At 41.0% G+C, this 19,640-nt stretch overlaps 1 protein-coding gene and 1 pseudogene across 8 annotated transcripts in view; one reads left to right on the top strand and one right to left on the bottom strand.

The window, feature by feature from the left end:
• The first annotated feature begins 2,083 nt into the window (after window positions 1–2,083).
• Window positions 2,084–2,233, top strand: LOC133364701 (U1 spliceosomal RNA; annotated as a pseudogene).
• A 7,785-nt stretch (window positions 2,234–10,018) lies between these two features.
• AADAT (aminoadipate aminotransferase) overlaps window positions 10,019–19,640 on the bottom strand; it is a 29,736-nt gene continuing 20,114 nt past the window's right edge. For 2 of the 8 annotated variants that reach the window (XM_061584057.1, XM_061584056.1), the window contains 6 exons: window positions 19,188–19,284; window positions 18,183–18,244; window positions 14,240–14,304; window positions 13,100–13,202; window positions 12,868–12,969; window positions 10,019–10,932 (listed from right to left, as the gene is read on the bottom strand). In XM_061584057.1, coding sequence (XP_061440041.1) covers window positions 10,878–10,932; window positions 12,868–12,969; window positions 13,100–13,202; window positions 14,240–14,304; window positions 18,183–18,244; window positions 19,188–19,284 — 484 coding nt within the window. In that variant the 3' untranslated portion in view covers window positions 10,019–10,877. The other 6 variants (XM_061584058.1, XM_061584059.1, XR_009757823.1 and 3 more) reach the window with 6 other exon arrangements.

Raw genomic sequence — 19,640 nt, 5'->3', positions numbered from 1 at the left:
TAATTACACTCACAAGGAACGCAGCACAGGACTGCAGGCCACAAGTTGGGAAGGGAGTCTGTGTCTTGGTGCAAACCTTCAGGCAAAGTGATTTCTTCCTGCTGTGTGGTCAGAGATTCTTCACATCACTGCAGCTGTGTCCTTGGGCCTATTATAAGTAATCTCTGCTATCTGTTATTTCTTATAGCAATAGGGACCTCTTATTTCTTTAAAGTTATGAATGGGTTAGGAATGGGATATTAATGATCAGAGCCGCCCCAAGGCACCGGGAAGCGGGGCAGTTGACCCCGGCCCCGCGCTTTGGGGGGGCCCCGCGCTTGGCTTCAGCTGTAGTTGTAGCCACTGTGCCTCCAGGAAGGTGAGGAGCGCTGGGCTTCCCAGGGCCGAGAGAGGTTTCCGCTCGTGGATGCCGAGCTGTCCAGCCCGCCAGAGGGAGGAGAGCGGCGCCTCCAGCAATCTTCAATTGCATCACCCTTGCAGCCCATCCCGTGGGCCGTGCGGAGGCTGCCGTATAAGTTTCTCCCCTTGTCTTGTCAGTTTCCTCTGCCTTCCACGTCTCTCTTCGCTGCCTCCTGTCCCCTGCTGCCCTAACTTGGTCAGTAACTTGTGGGGACTGGTTTCTCTTCCCCTTGTGCCTACATGCAAACTGCTGCCTTTGCGTTGTTGTTGTTGTCGTTGTTAGGTCCTGTTGAATGTATTGTCATTGTCCCTTTTTTGTCATCGTCCCTGGAGGAAAATTCTCCCCTTCCCCATTTACTTGAAAGATCTGAAAGTTTTCTGGCATGAGCTCCTTCGACTTCGTTTCTATAGCTCATAAGCCCTAAGGAAATATCTAGGGCTCAGAGGTAGGAGAGCAAAGCCATAGAACAGACCTTTTTGCTCAGTCCATTTTGGAGTATATCTTGCAATCTTGTGACTTTTGCATGCAAGCCAATTGGCTCCCTTTGGGAGGAAGGGTGGGATATAAATTTAATTAATTAATTAATTAAGTAAGTAAGTAGGTAATAATAATTAATAATAATAATAACAATAATAAATTGAATATAGGCAGAGTTAGCCTCTCTTTAATATATAGTTAAACACATACTTAACTTACACCCCATCCCGCTCCTGCCGTTGAAGTCAATGAGATTTAAAGGTACTTAAATGTTATGGGGGTCATGCACTATTCTTCAGAAAGTAGATTAATATATTTTCTTTATTGCTGATTTATTACGTTATTATCATTTGCAGCACTCTCTGATATGCATAGTTTGTTCCATGCTTCGCCAAAAGAGAGTGTGAGAGTGAGGAAAGGGTATCTGGGGTTTGCCAAATGCTTATGACAGAGTATGCATGCAGAAGGTCTGCTCTGTCTGTGCAATGGTAAAAGGAGAATCTCCTTAATTACTGCTAAAGTTTAAGCAGAACCCACAACAAAGGCAGCTTGCTTGTCCCAAGGCCACCTCCTTGAAACAATGCCACAAATTTATCTGCCTGCAGGAGATAGAAGGCTTGTGTGCTCATGACCCAATCATGTAAATCCTCTCATATTTCTTGTCAACAGGTCCAAGGCACCAGTTAAAAGCAAAAGCGATAGACCCATTACAAGTGGCAGACTTTCCAACTTATTACTAACAGCTAATAGAGGCCAGTTCAAGGCATAATTTGACTAAGGAAACAAACAGGCATGGTCTGTCCTATTTTCACAACTTCCAAAAAACTTTTCCTTCCAGGATTATATCTAGTCTTAACTCCTCCCCCCCGTTTTGTTAGATTTCATCTCACTTACAGCATAATGAACAAGGTTACTGGTTTCAGTGGATTTAAGCACACTAACAGTGCAATCCTATACATGTCTACTCAGATGTAAGCTCCAATGAGTTCAGTGGGACTTCAATCCCTGGGAAATATGTATAGGGCTGCAGCCATAACACTGTGCTAGATTGCAGCCAAAGGCTGGAATCCTGTGCACGGTAAAGCAGCTTAAATTCCAATGATGTCAATGAGATTTAGGCAGCCAAACTGTGGGTAATTCCAGCCACATATAGGAACATATGAAGCTGCCTTATATCGAGTCAGACCATTGGTCTAACTGGCAGCAGCTCTTACTTGGCAGGGGAGATACCATGATCATGAAGGTGGTTTTCCTACGGTGAGGCTCATTCATTGCACTCCGGGTGCGCTGACCCCTGCGATTTCCCCAAATGCGGGAAACTCAGCTGCAGCAGCTCTCCAGGATTTCAGACCTGGGGTCTCTCTCAGCCCTACCTGTTGCCAGAGATTGAACCTGGGACCTTCTGCATTGAAAGCAGATCCTCTACCACTGAACCACAGCGCATTATTACAACACTATTCTGATTAAAAAGGGTTCCCCCCCCATTCTGTGTGATCCCCCTCTGGGGACCATCAAGGATCCTGTAACTAAAGATGGGATGTAGGGCTAACCTGCGCTCTAAAACATTTTTCATCTAGAAAGCCCCATGGATATGCTCACTTTGAATGCACTCAGGCCTGGGGATCTTATTAATATCAAATTTGAGGTTAGGAAGGGTTTTGGAGGATTGGGTGTCTTCCCCTATGACCTGTAGCTCAGCCTTCATCAACCTGGTGCCCTCAACATGTTTTGAACTGTAACTCCCATCAGCTCCAGCCAGCACAAGCATGCTGGGCCTGATAGGAATGGTAGTCCAAAACATCTTGGTGGTACCAGGCTGACAAAGGCTGCCATGGCTTGTCCCACCTACTTGGGTTACCAACACTTGTTTGTTCCAAAGGCATTTTGTTTCTCTGCATGACTGTGGTCTGCAAAAGTTGGTTTGTGATGGTAGGAAACGGAGGGTTGTTGGGCGAACAGTCCTACCATGCAGGCTACATTTGGACTTAATGGCAATGGTTTGATTCCTTATAGCCTGCCTGCTCAATCTCAGTGTAAACCTAACACAAATGCCTCAGCAGATTGATACCTAGTCTGTATCCTTAGAAAGTAAATATACAACATCTCAGAGTGCATTAATCATTACCTGATTAAATTTAATTTATTAATCTCATGTTCTCTACCTGTGAATGAGAAAACCACCAAATTGATCCGCCCAAAAAGGCTCTTAGAACCAACTATTTTTATAGCGAAGCTTAAAGAGTTTCCTGACCCGAATAGTGAGGACTCAATTGAAACTCTAGTTAACTCATGGAACGACTCAATGATTAAAATAATTGATACTATTGCCCCCCTTCGTCCTTTTACCCGCTCTCGAGATAGATCATCTCCCTGGTTTACTAAAGAATTGTTAACAATGAAACGCACTTTTAGGGGATTGGAACGCCGTTGGCGTAAATCTCGGGCCCTAACTGACCAGATCTGTGCAAAGAACTACTTAAAGACCTATGTAGCAGCCAGACGCTTAGCTCAAAGAACTTTTTATTCTGCTGCTATTGCTTCTGCTGACAATCAACCTAAAGAACTTTATCGGATTGTTAACTCTCTTTTAAACCCGAAACGTTGCGAGAACACTATTGACCACTCCCAGACACGATGCCAAGATTTCGCTGCCTTTTTTCATAACAAGGTTACACAGATTCGCTCCACATTAGACTCTAATCCTGTTACAGATTTGCAGGTTGTTCCTTCTGACACTACCTACTTACCAACTATATTGGACTCCTTTCGACATATATACCCAGACGATATTAACAAACTACTGAGTGGGATGAGACCTACCACCTGTCCTCTTGACCCTTGCCCATCCTGGCTTATAAAACAATCTAGGAAGGACCTGGCCAACTGGATTTGTGTGATAACTAATGCCTCCCTCCAACAAGGCTCTCTCCCCAACTGTCTAAAAGAAGCTACGGTTGTACCTCTTTTAAAAAAATCTTCTTTAAACCCTTCTAATTTTGATAATTTCTGTCCAGTCTCCAACTTACCGTTCTTAAGTAAAATCATTGAACGAGTCATTTTTAATCAACTTCAATGCTTTGTAAATGATAACAACTACTTTGACCCTCTTCAATCCGGTTTTAGACCGGGATTTGGGACTGAAACGGCCCTGGTTGCCTTAGTCGATGACCTCCGAATAGAGCTAGATAAAGGGAATGTTTCTCTATTGATCCTTCTTGACTTATCGGTGGCCTTCGACACTATTGATCTTACTATCCTCCTTGATCGCCTCTCAGGGATGGGAATACGAGGCACTGCTTTGCAGTGGCTATGCTCCTTCCTGGAAGGCAGATCTCAGAGAGTTCACCTGGGAAACTTCCATTCTGACCCTTGGCCTCTGCAATATGGAGTCCCTCAGGGTTCAGTACTATCACCACTTTTATTTAATATATATATGAAACCTCTTGGAGAGATTATACATAAGTTTGGAGTTCGCTTTCATCAATATGCGGACGATACCCAACTTTATTTTTCTTTTCCTCCCAATCTTAAAGAGGCTATTCAACCTTTAAATTCTTGTTTGTCCGCAGTGATGTCTTGGATGCGTCTCAATAAATTGAAATTAAATCCGAATAAAACTGAAGTACTTTTAGTTAGTCGTAAACCTGATTTAACAAATGAAAATCACCCAATTTTGGACGGAATTACCTTGCCACTAAAATCTCAAGTCCGGAGCTTGGGTGTTCTGCTGGACTCCGCCTTGACTTTGGAAGCACAGGTCTCGGCAGTCTCTAGAAGTGCCTTCGCCCAATTAAAACTGGTTTGTCAACTCCGTCCATTCCTGGAGACTGCTGAGTTAGCTAAAGTGACCCATGCATTGGTCACTTCTCGACTTGATTATTGTAATTCTCTTTATACTGGGCTCCCCCAAAGAATACTACAACAACTTAAATTGGTGCAAAGAGCAGCGGCTCTAATGATAACAGGAGCAAACTGGCAAACACACACCACACCGCTCCTCCAACAACTTCACTGGCTGCCTGTTTTATATCGAATACATTTTAAAATACTAACTTTAACTTTTAAAGTGCTACATGGTCTGGGCCCTTCCTATTTATCCAATCGGATCTCTTTGTATGAACCCCCTCGGCTTTTGAGATCTGCCTTAGATCCGGCCCTTGCTATTCCTCCTTTTTCCCGAATTCATTTGTCCAATGTTAGAAATAAGACATTTTCTGTAATTGCCCCTACTTTATGGAACAATTTACCGCAAGAAATACGTCTGTCTTCTTCCCTCTTAATCTTTCGTTGGCAGCTTAAAACCTTTTTATTCTCTTGCTTTTAAATTGTGAGATACTGTTTTACTTTGTTATTGGATATTAATTGTCTATAACTACTCTGTTATTCCGCTCTGAATTTCTTTGGAAAGAGAGCGGGATAGAATTTTTTAAAATAAATAAATAAATAAATTAACAAAGATCTGATTCTTCCATGAATCTAGTAGCATGGTTGATGTTTCAGCATGGTCAGGTTTCTACCATGCTGCACTGGACACACCTGGGACTACATGGGAGCGTCAGAGTACATAACAACTCCACATTTCCGATATTACAGTGCAGTGTGAAACTTGACTATGCAGAAGTAGCAGACAAGCCACAAAAGTGAGGACCAGCCATAATACATCAGGATTCAAGCATATGCTCTGGTATAAATATATATATATATAAAGAGAAAGAATGTGGGGGCCCCCCAAATATGCTTTTGCCCTGGGCCCCGCACATGCTAAGGGCGGGCCTGTTAATGATTAATGCTGCCACACTCCCAGTAATTTGTATCCCTATTCTCTTTTCTCTCAAAAGAAAGGTTTGCTTTCGCCTGGTTTGGACCTGTAGTTCATACCAGCTTACTTGCTCAACAGGCTACTTTCCACCTCACCAGTGTGTCACTTGCTTTACCTCCTCCAGAACTCCGTCATGGAGGATCAAAAGAGTAAGTCAAATGATACTGAAAAGAAACTCTGGACAATTTACACAGCCAACAACTAGTGGATGTGGTTAAGACAGGTGGAGCTGAAAAGTAAGTGGGGTATCCAGTGGGCTTTATGTGTGAAGCAGCTCCAGCCTCCTAGCAACTTCATGGTCAAATAAAAAAGAGCAGGCATGTGGCCTCTCAATCTGGCCTTAGACTACTTTCTAGGCCACACCCGCACTGGCCCTACTTTGCACCCCAAGTGTTTTTGCTTGACTGGAGTGCATCCTTGAACTCTGATATGCTTTCCAGATGGAGGACAGGGAAGAATGTGCAAGTTTGTGTAGAAAGTAGCTTACTATACAAAGAGAAATTTTGCAGTTGTTGATCCATCCACTTTTGCCTTTGGATCCACCCACCAATAGCATGCAGCCATTGGGCTGAAAAAGGTCTCCCCCCCTCCATGAACAGCTAACTCTTAAAAGGCCCAAGACCTGTGCTAGCCTTGTCATCTCATGTTGTCCTTGCCATTCATCGTCTCCATTATTCTGGTGTCTCCCTACTTTCACACATTCTGTTGTCCTCCTACTTCTGTTGAATTTTAGATTATACACTTCTTAGCATAGGGAGTTTTGTTTTGTTGCTGCTGTAGCTCTGTAAAGAACCACGTACATTCATAGCATGTTAATGACGATGTTTTGAGGTCTGACCCACTTTTCCCAATTGTTCCTATAGCAACCATGGCACAAAACTGGATCAGAGCTTTATTGTTATACTCTTTTGGGTGTCTAAGCAGTTGGGCCTGAAGAATTCCGTTTGCATAAATTCCTTAATAACAGTGTAAACGTTCTTCCTGAAACAACCACTCAAAATAACTAAAACATATTATCTGTTAATATGCAATCTAAATTCAAACTTTACCCCAAGCCAATTGTGTAGAAAACTGAAAATGACAACTACCTCCTACTTCTGGAGACCTTTCTCAAATAAGCCAAAAAGCTTTAATTGCTGATCATAGCTACATGATTCTTATGTGATAAAAATGGCAAATCATTCCACTTCCAAATGTGGAATTTTGTTTTCCAAATAAGAGTTATACAAAACAACTTCTCTTTACCATTCCTCAGAGCAGGTACAATGCTCAAAACAATGCAACAGCAATTGGAACAGCATATAGCACTTTTTTCAGAGGGAACCAAAATCAAACCTTACAAGCAATGTGTACAAATGAATGTTGTGCCACAATGTCCTCCAATTTTGCAAAAGTTGTCTCTGCAAAAAAAAGCTCCCCCCTTTTTTTGGTTTTCTCAGGGCACCTTTTATAACTACTTCAGAATTTTGGTGGGTGTGGGGTTTTGAGCTACTTTATTGTTGTCAGGTGGCCAAGGGTTATTTGATGTTGTTATGTACCTTCAAATCAATTATGACTTATGGCCACCCTTTGAATCAGCAACGTCCAATAGCATCTGTCGTGAACCACCCTGTTCAGATCTTGTAAGTTCAAGTCTGTGGCTTCCTTTATGGAATCAATCCATCTCTTGTTTCCCCTTCCTCTTTTTCTGCTCCCTTCTGTTTTTCCCAGCATTATTGTCTTTTCTAGTGAATCATGTCTTCTCATTATGTGTCCAAATTAGGATAACCTCAGTTTCATCATTTTAGCTTCTAGTGATAGTTCTAGTTTAATTTGTTCTAACACCCAAATATTTGTCTTTTTTGCAATCCATGTTATGTGCAAAGCTCTCCTTCACCACCACCTTCACATCCATACATAGAGATCAGGAATACCATGATCTGAATGATCCTGACTTTAGTGTTGTGTATTACTTTTCATGAAACCGGCACCCTGCAGCCTGCCTAGTTGCCTGCACTTCCTGATCTGAAAAAGCCCCATAGGAGGAGTTGCCTCATGACATCTTCTCCAGGCTTTGATTGAAACATGGGCATTTGGAGTCCGCTGTGAGATGGCTTGTAAAAGGAATGAAAGGATACCCTTGGACATCTCAAAAGTAAGGTAACTGCAACACCCAAGAGAATTTCACCAAAATTTTCTCTCCCCTTTGCTAATTTTCTAACACAATTTATTTTCTCATTAATTGATGGAGAATGGAAAAATGCAAGACAGCACTGGTAGAAATTACTCAATTGTAATGCGCTGGAGTCCTGGACCAATGCTATCATAATGAATGGATCATGTCACAGCAGTGCTTGGTTGTATCAAATGTTCAAAGTTATTGATGAATGCTAAACATAAGTTTTCCATCAACACTTTAAACTATTGTTTCTATGTGGTTCTTCTTATTAAGTACAAGAAAAGCGATGTGCCCTCAAAGCCATGGTTCACAGCATTTTCACACAATTGTCTTTGAGCTTCTGTTGCATTATTTATGTTAACATTTGAATGTTGTGCATGCAAAAAAGAAAGCCGAGAAGAGGCATTTGTAATGTGAATCAGTATTCTGGGCAATGTAGTGTTTTATATTGGCATTACAAACCTGCATGATACAAGAGCCCATGTGAAAATGTTCAAAGAGGTGAAAAGAGAATGAGAGACTTAAAAACACTGATTCAAAAAGCGTAAGAGTACAGAGAATCTTGGAAGCTGGTTGAACTCCTAGGACATATAGATTGTAATCATGATAAATGTAAGGTCCAAATGACATAGTTGTGTCTTTAAGCGTAGTGGTTTTTAAAAGCACTACTTATCAGTACAGCAAGTCTAATCCTTCCGTGAGAGGAAGATTATGAAAAGACATCAGTTCAAAATAGATCCAGTTCCTCAGTCTTAAATACAATGCTGTTATATGAAGGATACATTTTTATATCAACAACAACAAATCTCCAGGCCACAAATAATTTAAAACCCCATAATCTGATTATTCAAAACGTCAGACTCTATACTGTCACTTATCATTAAAACTATCCACCAGCTCAGAAAGAAAAATTAATGTGTACACTTTGTTTCAAAGGCACACAAAGCCACATTTTCAGTCCAGTATCTGTTGGTGTTTTTAAAAGAAACCCAAACATTTGTTGATTTCACCAAATACAGTGTCAGTATGTAACTGTTGCAGGTATCTGCTTCTGCAGCTTCAGCAGGGTAAATAAATCCTTTACTCCATTTTTCTCATGAATGTAAAATCATAAATTAAATGGAATGTCCCTACAATGACTATGTAAACCTGCAGGAAGTTTCTATTGGAACCTGAGAAGGATCAAAGCCTTCCTGAAAGGGAAATTTATAATGTCAGTAAAATAATTATTAACATTTAACAATGGAATACTAGTGGATTGATCTGACTATAAATAACATAGATGGTTCTGTCTGCACTGAGACATCTTTTATTCATTTAGCCACTGATCCCCTCCCCCCCCCCGGAAAAACAACAACACTTGTGAAAAGCCACAAAAGAGTACAAGCCACCTAAATGTATTCAGCCAAAAGAATCCTTTCAGTAGACGAAGAAGACTCTGCTCCTGGAAACAAAATTAAGTATCTCTCTGCTTCCAGTGAAATGAAATCAAAATGCAAGAATAGTCAGAGTCCCAAGACATAGGAGGAAAATCAAAGGGATATTGTTAGGGGCACCCAGAACAGATGAAGCCTTTCCACTAAGTCCGAGCAGCCCAGAGGTTTCAGTTTAAGCTTTGATCAGTTTATTATTATTATTATATTTCTTACCAACCCACCATAAGGTCCCAGACAGCATTAGAGCAACATAAAAATACTGTATGAAAATCAGTTAAGAACTTCATTGTTAGGGAAGAACTTTGACATCTCACTGGTCTGTTCCATCTCCAGGATAATAGGCTGAAAGTGTACTTTCCAGCTGGGGATTTGATTCAACCCACTCAATATGGACCTTAAGTTTTCTGCCAAGAGCTGTCATTTTTTTCTTTTCACAGTTAACATTTAACTATTTTTTAAAAAACAAACAAACAAATAGTTCCCTGAAATCATCAGACAACATCACAGAACCACTTGGGGCATGTGAAAATAAACCATGTCATCTGTGTAGAGCCGTGTATGTTATAAATAAATTGGCAATTGACACTGACAAATACTTTCAGTACAGTGGGTATCACATATATTATATATGCATGTAGGTATACATCCTGTACTTGTCTATGCAGAAACAATCCCTATTGAGTTCAAAGAGACTTATTCCCAAGTGAGCATATAAACCAACTGCAGCCTTATTCCATAGCTTTTATTTTTATTTTTTTTAAAAGAAAGCCATCAGGATTTGTATGGGAAAGCTTTGTCCAGAACATACCCCCATTTTATGGCATCAATTGCATCCTTTAAATCCACAAAAGTGGCATGTGGTGTTCTAGGCTGGAATATTTAGCCATTACACGGGTCAGCAAAAAACAGTTGCCCGTTGTTGAGAAGCCAGCCCCAAACTCTGATTGCCCAACAAAAAATGGTGTTTTCCTGAAATTAAGCCTCCAATCTGTGGCGTCAATATTTTTCTTTCAGCTAAAATTTGTGTTTGCTTTAAAAGTCGAAACAGTAAATCAATACAGAATGTAGTTAATTCAGAATATTTCTAATTAAATATGAGGAAAACAAGATGATGCACAAAAGGATAGAAAAGGGGTGGATTTTATAAACTAATTTCAATCTAGCAAAAGTTAACACAACTTTGAAATTTGTAATGCTCAACTTTAGGCAAACAAAAACAGAGAAAGAGCAGCACCATGAAGCCAGGAAGATACTAAACTTTTTCTATAAGGTGGTGTCACACAATGAGGGTAACACTTCCACAGCAGCTTAATCTAAGTATCCCTGCATAAATTACTTCACTGGCGTTCTGAGATGTTAATATACAGCCTTAAAACAGCAGCATCAATATGAAGGAAAACGTATGTTCCTAGTCGTAGCATACTCTGTAGACCATGGGTAGCCAATGTTGGACTATAGCTCCCATCATCCTAACAGATGATGCCTGAGGCTGATGTAGTCCCACTACATCTGGAGGGCACCCTGTTGGAAGCCACCATGAGATCAAAAGTTGAGTCTCTTTTGAAGATTCTCTAGCTTAAAGATGTCTCATTTAATAAAATCATACAGCTTCTTTGATGAGGTCAGCCAACCTTTGAAAACCCTGTAATAATAAATACATAAAAACATAATAAAAGATTATTAGGATTGTGGGCATTCAAGTGTGGGCTCCTGGCCTGCATGTGAAAGTATTACACAAGGCTCAAGAGAGCCCTGTTTATTTTTTCTCCCCTGCCAATGTGAGCTCATGAGTACACGGGCAGGCAGCATTAGGTGGGTATTCCCGGGCATGGGAAGATGATATACACTTTCTGTATCTCCACCCAACTGTCCCTCCAAATTCCATGCATATTTCTCTTGCTTCAGAGCTGGGTATGGGAAGTGTATACCTCTCATTCCCTAAAATGCCCCCTTGTTCTGCCTGCACATGCACACTCAAATGTACATTGGCATGAGTCTGACTGGACACGAGCCTGTATTATTTTTTTTCTAAATTAATTGATTTGGCAACATTCCTACACAGCATTTTAAAAACAGATTTAATGAAGAAATAATGTATGTAAAAAGATTTTTCATATATACCTAGAAATGTAAGTGGTGTGCATGGACAAACCTACACAATACAGAAGAAACTTGCTGTCACAAATAGTTGTGATAGAAAATATATCTGCTGTGCATAACCTGGTAAGTGGCTCTAAAATAATCTAAATTAAGCAACTTTCTAATAGGGATGAAGGGACCAGTCTGTTTCTAGTCTGTGTCAATTTCACATGTGCTCATTCAGAAGCCTGTCCCATCCCATTTTTGCACCAATCTGAGATGGACCTAATGAAGTTCTTCCACATCCCTACTTTTGAGATCCTCACCCCTGCCCCTAGCAAGTAACAAAGGCATCCAGTACAAGGACAAAGAAATTGTTATAAATATGGCAGAAGGCCTGCGAGTAACAAAGTGAAGCAGAAATGTGAAGCGATTCCTTCAGTGCAATTCCTATTGAGGGGAGGTAAAAACTGAAATGGAGAACAAGGTTTAATGATGGTTAAACTATTGTCCCAGGGGCCCTGGGCAAGATCTTGTCTGCCCCCCCCCCGCCACTACACCACTTCTCCCTTCCCTCCCTGTTTATCATCCTGGTATGATGCATGCGGGAGAATGAGTCCCCTTCTCTTTCTGTGAGTCATAAAAAAATGATCTGTTCTACATGCACATTACCTCCATGCTTACCATTCTGCTAATGAAGGGAGAAGGAATAGGTCCTCTTTTCTTCCACTCATCAGAAAGAAAAAGGAACTCATTTCCACCACCCCCCGTTCTTACCAGGCAGGGGGAAGAGACCGTTCTGTTTTTCTAACTTTACTTGAAAATTTCTTACAGAGGTTGTCAGCACACTGCCTCCAGGGTGCCCAACAATGAATATAAAAAGTTTTTAAGAAAGGTTAGAAAAGGGGAAGGGTCCTGCTGCCTGTCTGGGTAGAGGGCTGACACTTACCCTAAATGTTCTGAGGTGACCAAGGGTCATTTTGCTTTTTTTCTTGGACCTTGCAATGCTCAGTGACATGAGCCTCTCTGCGCCTGCTTCCTCCATCTACACTTCCTAGAAGGGCTTTGGAAGAAGCTGTTCTAGGAAGTGTGGCAAGAAGGAAGTAGCCAGTCACACTTCTTGGAGTGGCACCAGAATGATGTGATGTCACATTGCATTGTGTTGTTCTGAAGCTTTGCGAGGAAGTGTAGGCGGAGTGAGTGGGATAGAGTTGCTTGCACCGTTGTGAGCTCTTTCTTGTAAAGATTTCAAAAATGAGCAAAAACTCTTGGCCACTCTTGGTAAGTACGTGGCAGCCCCAGCCCTTCCTCCCTCCCAAGGGCCAAATCCCTACAGACTTCTTGAGGGCCCCCTGGGCTTCATGGGGCCTTCTGCACAGTGCAGGACCCTAGACCTGCACCTGCTAGTCCGGTCCTGGTGACACCTATGAACAACAGATTCAATGATAACAAATCTGACAAACCAGTGGACAGGGAGGCACAGCAAAACTATACTCACCTGATCAATCTGGTTTGGAGAAGACAGTGAGAAAGAAGCTCTGACGTAAGAGCTGGGATCGGAACTGTTAATATTAAATGCTGTTCCAGGAACCAGCAGCACCTAAAGAAAAATTCTGCTCACTCAATTGTAAGCTTGTTATACTTTTTCCAATATTAAGAAACTGTTAAAATATCATTAGCCCCTTTCTCCCAACGTTCTTCTAGGCCCAGGATATATTTTTCATACTTGCTTCTCCAAAGCTTTTTTCATTATCAGCTCCTGTGTATCAGAAACTCCTTTAATTTGAATCCATAGAAACATTCCAGCAGCAGGTATATGCCAGTCTGCTAGTCCTTAAGACAGAGAGAAAAACAGGCAAGGGGAAAACAAACCTGTTATCACCTAACGCTTAAGAACGTAAGAAGAGCCCTGCTGGATCCAGATCCAAATGCCCATGTAGTCCAGTATCCTGTTCTTTCAGCAGCCAACCAGATGTCTGGGAAGTCTGCAAGCAAGACATGAGCACAACTCTCTCTGCTTGGGATTTCCAGGTATTCAGAGGCTACAACATTGCGATTGTGGCTAGGAGACGATGATAGCATCCTCCATGAATTGTCTGATCCTCTTTTAAAGCCATCCAAGTTAGTAGCTATCACTATATCGGACACTGGGGGAGGGGAGTACAAACTGTACATAGTAATGTAAAGATTAGAACGGCATCAAATATGAGCCATTGTTTGAAATTAAACAGAGAGATCCAGCCTTCCGTCCTGTAATGAATTTGGCAGATTTAAAGGCTAGAGTGTACAGCTGTACTTATACAGAGATGCAGTTTTGAATTACTACTGGCACAGTAACATAACTTTTCTTCTTTAATAAAATTGGGTTTCTTTATCTTCTATGATAATTTATCATAAAAATTATGAGCTGCTCTTAAAGCATCTGCTGTGCATGCCATCTCATACAGTTCTCTGAACAAATGAGGAAAATTATAGACCTCTTCCCTATGTTGCCTTCCTTCTGGTAATCCACCTCAATCACATACGGCAGCTTCCTGGGGCCACATGCCATTGAGGGTGGGACCTGAGACCAAAGTAGGTAGAACAACAAATATAAACGTTACCTTTGTATGACAAGTTAGTTTCCACACATCCCGCTTCACCCAGGCAAGAGGTATTATCACAGTTCAAGGACACATTCCAGTCAGGTTAAAAGCACTCAAGGAGGGAGCAAAGCAGGGCTGGTGAGAAGTGTGGCCTGGGGAAAGGGCCAAAGGACATATAGAGAGGCCTGGAGGGCCACATTCGGTCCCCAGGCCTGAGGTTCCCCACCCTTGACCTTTAGAAGTAAAACAATTGACCAAAGAGTCAAATGTTCATCTGTCTCCAACCTTTTAGCCTCTTATCTGCTGCGGCAAGCATCACATCCCTCTGTTTCTTGTAAAAGTCCACCACACTAGAACACAAAAATCATTGGGGAAAATCATTTCAACAAAAAGACTCAGCAATATTAAAACTCGGATGGCAGAAACAAGGCATGTCTATCAGAGTAAGAAATCTGCTATAAGCCATAAAATGGCAGCTGCCACATGGAATCTGGTTTTTGTTCCTCACCATTCATTTGTATGCTCACTACACAAAGCGACATATCTTTTCCATGCTTTTCTTTTGAGGGGGGAAAATAGTTGTGACTTAAGAGAAAATCCCAGTGGTGAGTTGCATGTAGACGGTCACCATGGGGCATATATGTTAACAGTATGTGGCTGTGGGTGTACCCTCTTTCGTACACTAAAATCTATACATTTCAATAGACATAAAGAGCATATAATTATGCATCACCATTAGGAATATTCAGTGTATATTGAGCATGTATATATGGGTGGTCACATATAGTTGGCCAATCCTAGGGATGGATGAGAAATTTGATTTAGTTTGCATTTCAAGTCAAAGCTATCAAATTCGGACTTTCCAACACAACATGAGAACCAAACCACAGCCATCCTTCAAAATCCACACTTATTTGAATTTTGCAGTGCAGTTCACCGACTTACACAATATCTACAAAAATGCGTATGTTAGGGGAAAGTGTGCATAAAATGAATATATGAGTGAGAATAACATACAAAAATGCATATGATCAGAAATTGCTTGCAAAAATGTATATATTAGTCAAAACTGCGTACAAAAATGTGTTTATTAGGATAAATTTGCACTAAAATGCTGGAGAATTTTCCTGTTTTTTTTAATCGCAAACAGCTGCAGAAATGTGGAGAACTGAATTTAATTATTATTATTTATTACATTTATTTACCATCTTCCTCCAAGGAGCTCAAAGTGGTACATGTTTTTCCCCTCCCCATTTTATCCTCACAACAATCCTGTGAGTTAGGTTAGGCTCAGAGGCAGTGACTTGCCCAAGGTCACCCAGTGAGCTTCATGGCTGAGTGGGGATTTGAACCCTGGTCTCTCAGGTTCCAGTCCAACCCTCTAAACCACTGTACCACACTGGCTTATTGGAAAAATGAGAAACTGAGAACCAGAATTGACAGATTTTTCCATCGCTAGCCCATGCACGGTGATGACATTAGGTCCAGGAGCAAAAACAAATCAGAGACTGGTAATCAAGGATCCCAGTAAGTCAGCGTCCTGAGTCATATTGTGCTCACATACCAGTTTGTTGCCAAAGATGTTTCTCAACACAGTATGACACTAATATATATGTGTATATGCGGGGTTGGGGCATTTAAGTGGCACTATTGATTAGTCAGGTGCAAAACAACACAAAAATTAAATGCCTGGTGTGTGTGTGTATATGTGCATATTTTAATCCCCCTCTTCAGTTGAAAAGGCTGCCACAGCAGCTTAAGTAAAATCAATAAAAACAGTACCAAACAAGACAGTCCTTGCTCAAAACAAGCAAGCTTACAACGTAAAAGAAAGGACTCAAAAGAAAAAAAAGGGCAGGGAAGCACCAATTGATAAAGTTACAAAGTTCTTGCAATGGGAATAGTTCAGGGAGAGAATGGAAGAGCCAAACAGAACTGGTCTCTCAGCAGAACCATTGGGGTATATATACACTCTCTTCCATATTCCCTCTCCTCATCTGTGCAAAATACAAAAATGAGAATAGGAAAACTGGAACAAATACATTATTACATATGCTAGATCAGTTGTTCCCAACCTGGGGGCCGGGACCCCCAGGGGGGCTGCGAAGTAATCCAGAGGGGGCCGTGAACAGTAAAGAAATGAATTATTTATTAATTTTTTAAAAAAGTCTTCACTCCTTCTACACTGTCTGCTTTCCACTGCCGCTGCAGATGACACCTCCCCCTTGCTCCAAACGAGAGGGGAGGCCTTTTGCTGAAGCGCCAGAGCGTCTTTCAGGCGCACTAAGGGCAGGCATCTGCCTATAAAATACATGGCAGATGCCAAAGGAGGCTGAGGGTGGAGCTACCAGGAAGAAGAAGGGATGACTATCACTGATTCCCGTCTTCTTGCACTGCCGCTACTGGCAACGCCCTTACTTAGAATGAGAGGAGAGGGCTTTTTGTGAAGCAAAAAGAAGCAAGCCTGCAAAGAAAGGCTGCTTTCCCCCTTCCTTCCTGGCAGCCAGCCTGCCTCCCTGGGGGGAGGGGGTCACAAAAAAAATTCAGCTTATAAAGGGGCCCCCGTGCTCATAAAGGTTGGGAACCACTGTGCTAGATATTGCATATGAATTGCTGTGTGAAATAGCCTGCACCAAGTAGTTTATCTCAAGATCCTCAGCCTGGATGGCAGTTCTATCACTCCATGAGTTTATACTTAGCCATTCATGGAGTCACTTATTTCTTGCCCCAAATCTAAAGGCGAGGATGGACAATGCTATACCAGTTATGTTTGATGATGTCAGAAACAGAAACCTGAATCTAAATTTGTCTCCTTGGAAGTAAGCCCCAATGACTTTAATGGAACATACTTCTTATTAAGTGGATAGCCTTGGGGGCTGCTGGGAAAGGAATGAAATGCTGCATAATGCTATACCTAGTTTCCTGGGTGTAAGCCCCACTGAACTCAATGGGACTTACTTTTGAGTTGATGCGTATAGGATTGTGCTGCAAGTTCCTAAGACAGTTAATCCAAACAATAACATCCTTTCGAAATTATTAAATTATGTGCAATATTTTCAGTATTTATTCATGTCATTTAGAGTGTGATGAACATTACTTTTAAATAAAGTTGAACTGCTTTGTTATTTTGAGTGCTTCCACACCTCGTATAAATAAGCAGATGCTATTTAAAACAGATAAAAATATACAGCTTTATACAAGCAACACACATGGTACAACAAATGGAGATATATTATTTCATCTTTGTTTAAATACAGAACATTGCTTGCAGAACATGCACACTCTTGTGAAGTTCCAAAGGAAGAAGTTCCCACAACTATAGAGCAACAACCTCTATGTGCTTCTTTTAGCCATGTAAGCTTAAGAAAGTTGTTTCCATTGACTTCAGCGGTCACAATGAAACACAGAGGAAGAAGTTGTTTTTCAGATATGAAGGACCCAAGCCATTTTAATCTACCACATTATTGGGCCACACTAGAACATAAGCCAGTTTTTTTTCCTGTTAAGGACTGCATTCTCTTGGGGTTAATCTGCTGAGCCCCACATACTGTCAGTGGGTTGGGCCAGAGCCAAAAGTGGGGCACCTCTTTTTCTCTATTTCTGCCATTCTGTTTTTTTCTCTCTGCTACCCTTTATTTTTCTCTCTCCCCTCCCCCTGCCATCCCTTTCCTCTCTCTTTCATGTCCTTTTTGCCTTCCTTGCAATCTGGCATGAAACTTGCTAAGGGCAACAGGACTGGAGCCACTTACAGGGATGGTTCAGGGGAGGGCTGCAGAGACATTGGGATTGTGTGGGTGCACCAGTGGGAGTACTGGATTGTTCCACCATTTAGCGCTTGCTGCCACCCTGTCCCAGCCCAGCAAGTGCCAATGACGCCACTGTCAGGAGGGCACCTCCAAGCGTTCGACCACTCCTGGCTAAGGGGCCATAGGTTGCTCACCCCTGATCTAAACAATTCAAGTAGATTTGATGCAGTATTTAGTGGTTGGATTTGGCAAGAATCTTGCACAGAATGATGTCGACTTAAGCACATTGATTTCGATGGACTTAAGTCTGTGTGGGATTGGGGGCACTATGAAAATGATGTTACATGTAATGGTGTAAATTGACTTAAGAGATAGCTAGATTAAAAAACAAGCTCTTTGCAAACATGATACAGTGGATGGACAAAAATGACATGGAAGAACAAAATGTCAGCAATAGAGTATATTTCATATATATGTATTACCTGTCCACATGGTCCAAGAGACCTTTTTGCCCCCATTGTTGAAGAAGTTGGGCTATCATAAGCTATGAAAAGAAAACCTACAATAAATATATCAAACAGATGCTAATAAACAATCTATAATGGAATAAATATGAAGTAAGTTTGGCAAGGCTTACTCTCAGGTAAGTAACATAGGATTGGATCCTAGATTCCTTTTAACCTCTTCATTTTATTGTTGTTGTTTGTATTATTATTATTATTATTATTAACAACAACAACAACAACAACAACAACAACAACAACAAATTCTTCGCATTTATAGCCTGCCCTTCCTCCCCAACCAAAGCCCACACCAATAAAATCACATAAAAACAAATCAGAATATCATTATAATATATTATGGACAACACTGAAAACCAGCATGGTGAGCCTATAAACCTGAAAGATTCAGCTGATGCTATTATGTCTATAAAGTTTTTGATTTCTATAAGGCTGTATGTCCAGTTCTTAAGGTTTTCTGTAAATATAATCCCACTGAAATGATTAGGCTGAATGTTGCCAGTATAACTTTGAGTGATGTTTGTTGCCCAGAAGCAGAGATTGCACGCATTGGCTCATTGTGTGACCCTATTCCACCATTCTCAATTGTGTTGCTAACTTTAGGGAACAGTCAACACAGGGGTAGTTGCAGAAAGCTCTGTTCTCCATAACAGTCTGTGCTGTTGATTAAGAACACAGATTTCAAATATGTAGGTTTTTTTAAATTCAAGCCTCTTAGATTGCTTTTAAAAAATGATGAAAACATGTGACAAACACACACAGACACACTCAGAAATCTAATCTTTGTGAAAATTATGCTGAAGGTACAAAAGAAATGGACATTTTTATATAACAAAGGGTGTTTTCAATGTGACTAATGTAACTCTGGGTTACAAGGCAAATACAACTACAGTGCGTTACCTCAATGTTTACTGTCTGCAGCAAATGTAACTGTAAGTACTTTACAAAAAATATGATGTCTCTTACCTGTGTGAAAGTACTGGTATGCATTGTGGAAACCTGAATATGAAGAATAACTCTGTCGATCAGAGGTTTGGGGCCAGTTAGAAACCCTATTCTTAACCTATGTAAATTAAAATATTTCATGAATATATAATTAAAATTCAATGTAATGACGTTGGAAGACCTTTATTCTCTCTTGACATTTATCTTGACTTTCAACTAATAGAAGAGAATTATGAGAGGCAGCAGGAGGAAAACAAGATACTAATAGGAACACTGAGAAAATATTTAGGGGTCCAAGCAAGATTAACTATGGGACTTTGACAATGGGAGGTCAAGTGAATGTCTAACATTCACTTTCTGGAAAGGGGCAGAATCTAGTTGTCAGTAACATAGGAGGAAAAGCCAGAGTGACAGATGAAGAAAGCAATGGTGAAATAGTGAAATAAAATTCATTTCAGGAAGGTGGGGATTTCT

The sequence above is a fragment of the Rhineura floridana genome, chromosome 9, assembly GCF_030035675.1.
Source record: "Rhineura floridana isolate rRhiFlo1 chromosome 9, rRhiFlo1.hap2, whole genome shotgun sequence".
NCBI lineage: Eukaryota > Metazoa > Chordata > Lepidosauria > Squamata > Rhineuridae > Rhineura > Rhineura floridana.
Note: the sequence above shows the minus strand (reverse complement) of the source record. Positions and strands in the feature narration are given on the sequence as shown.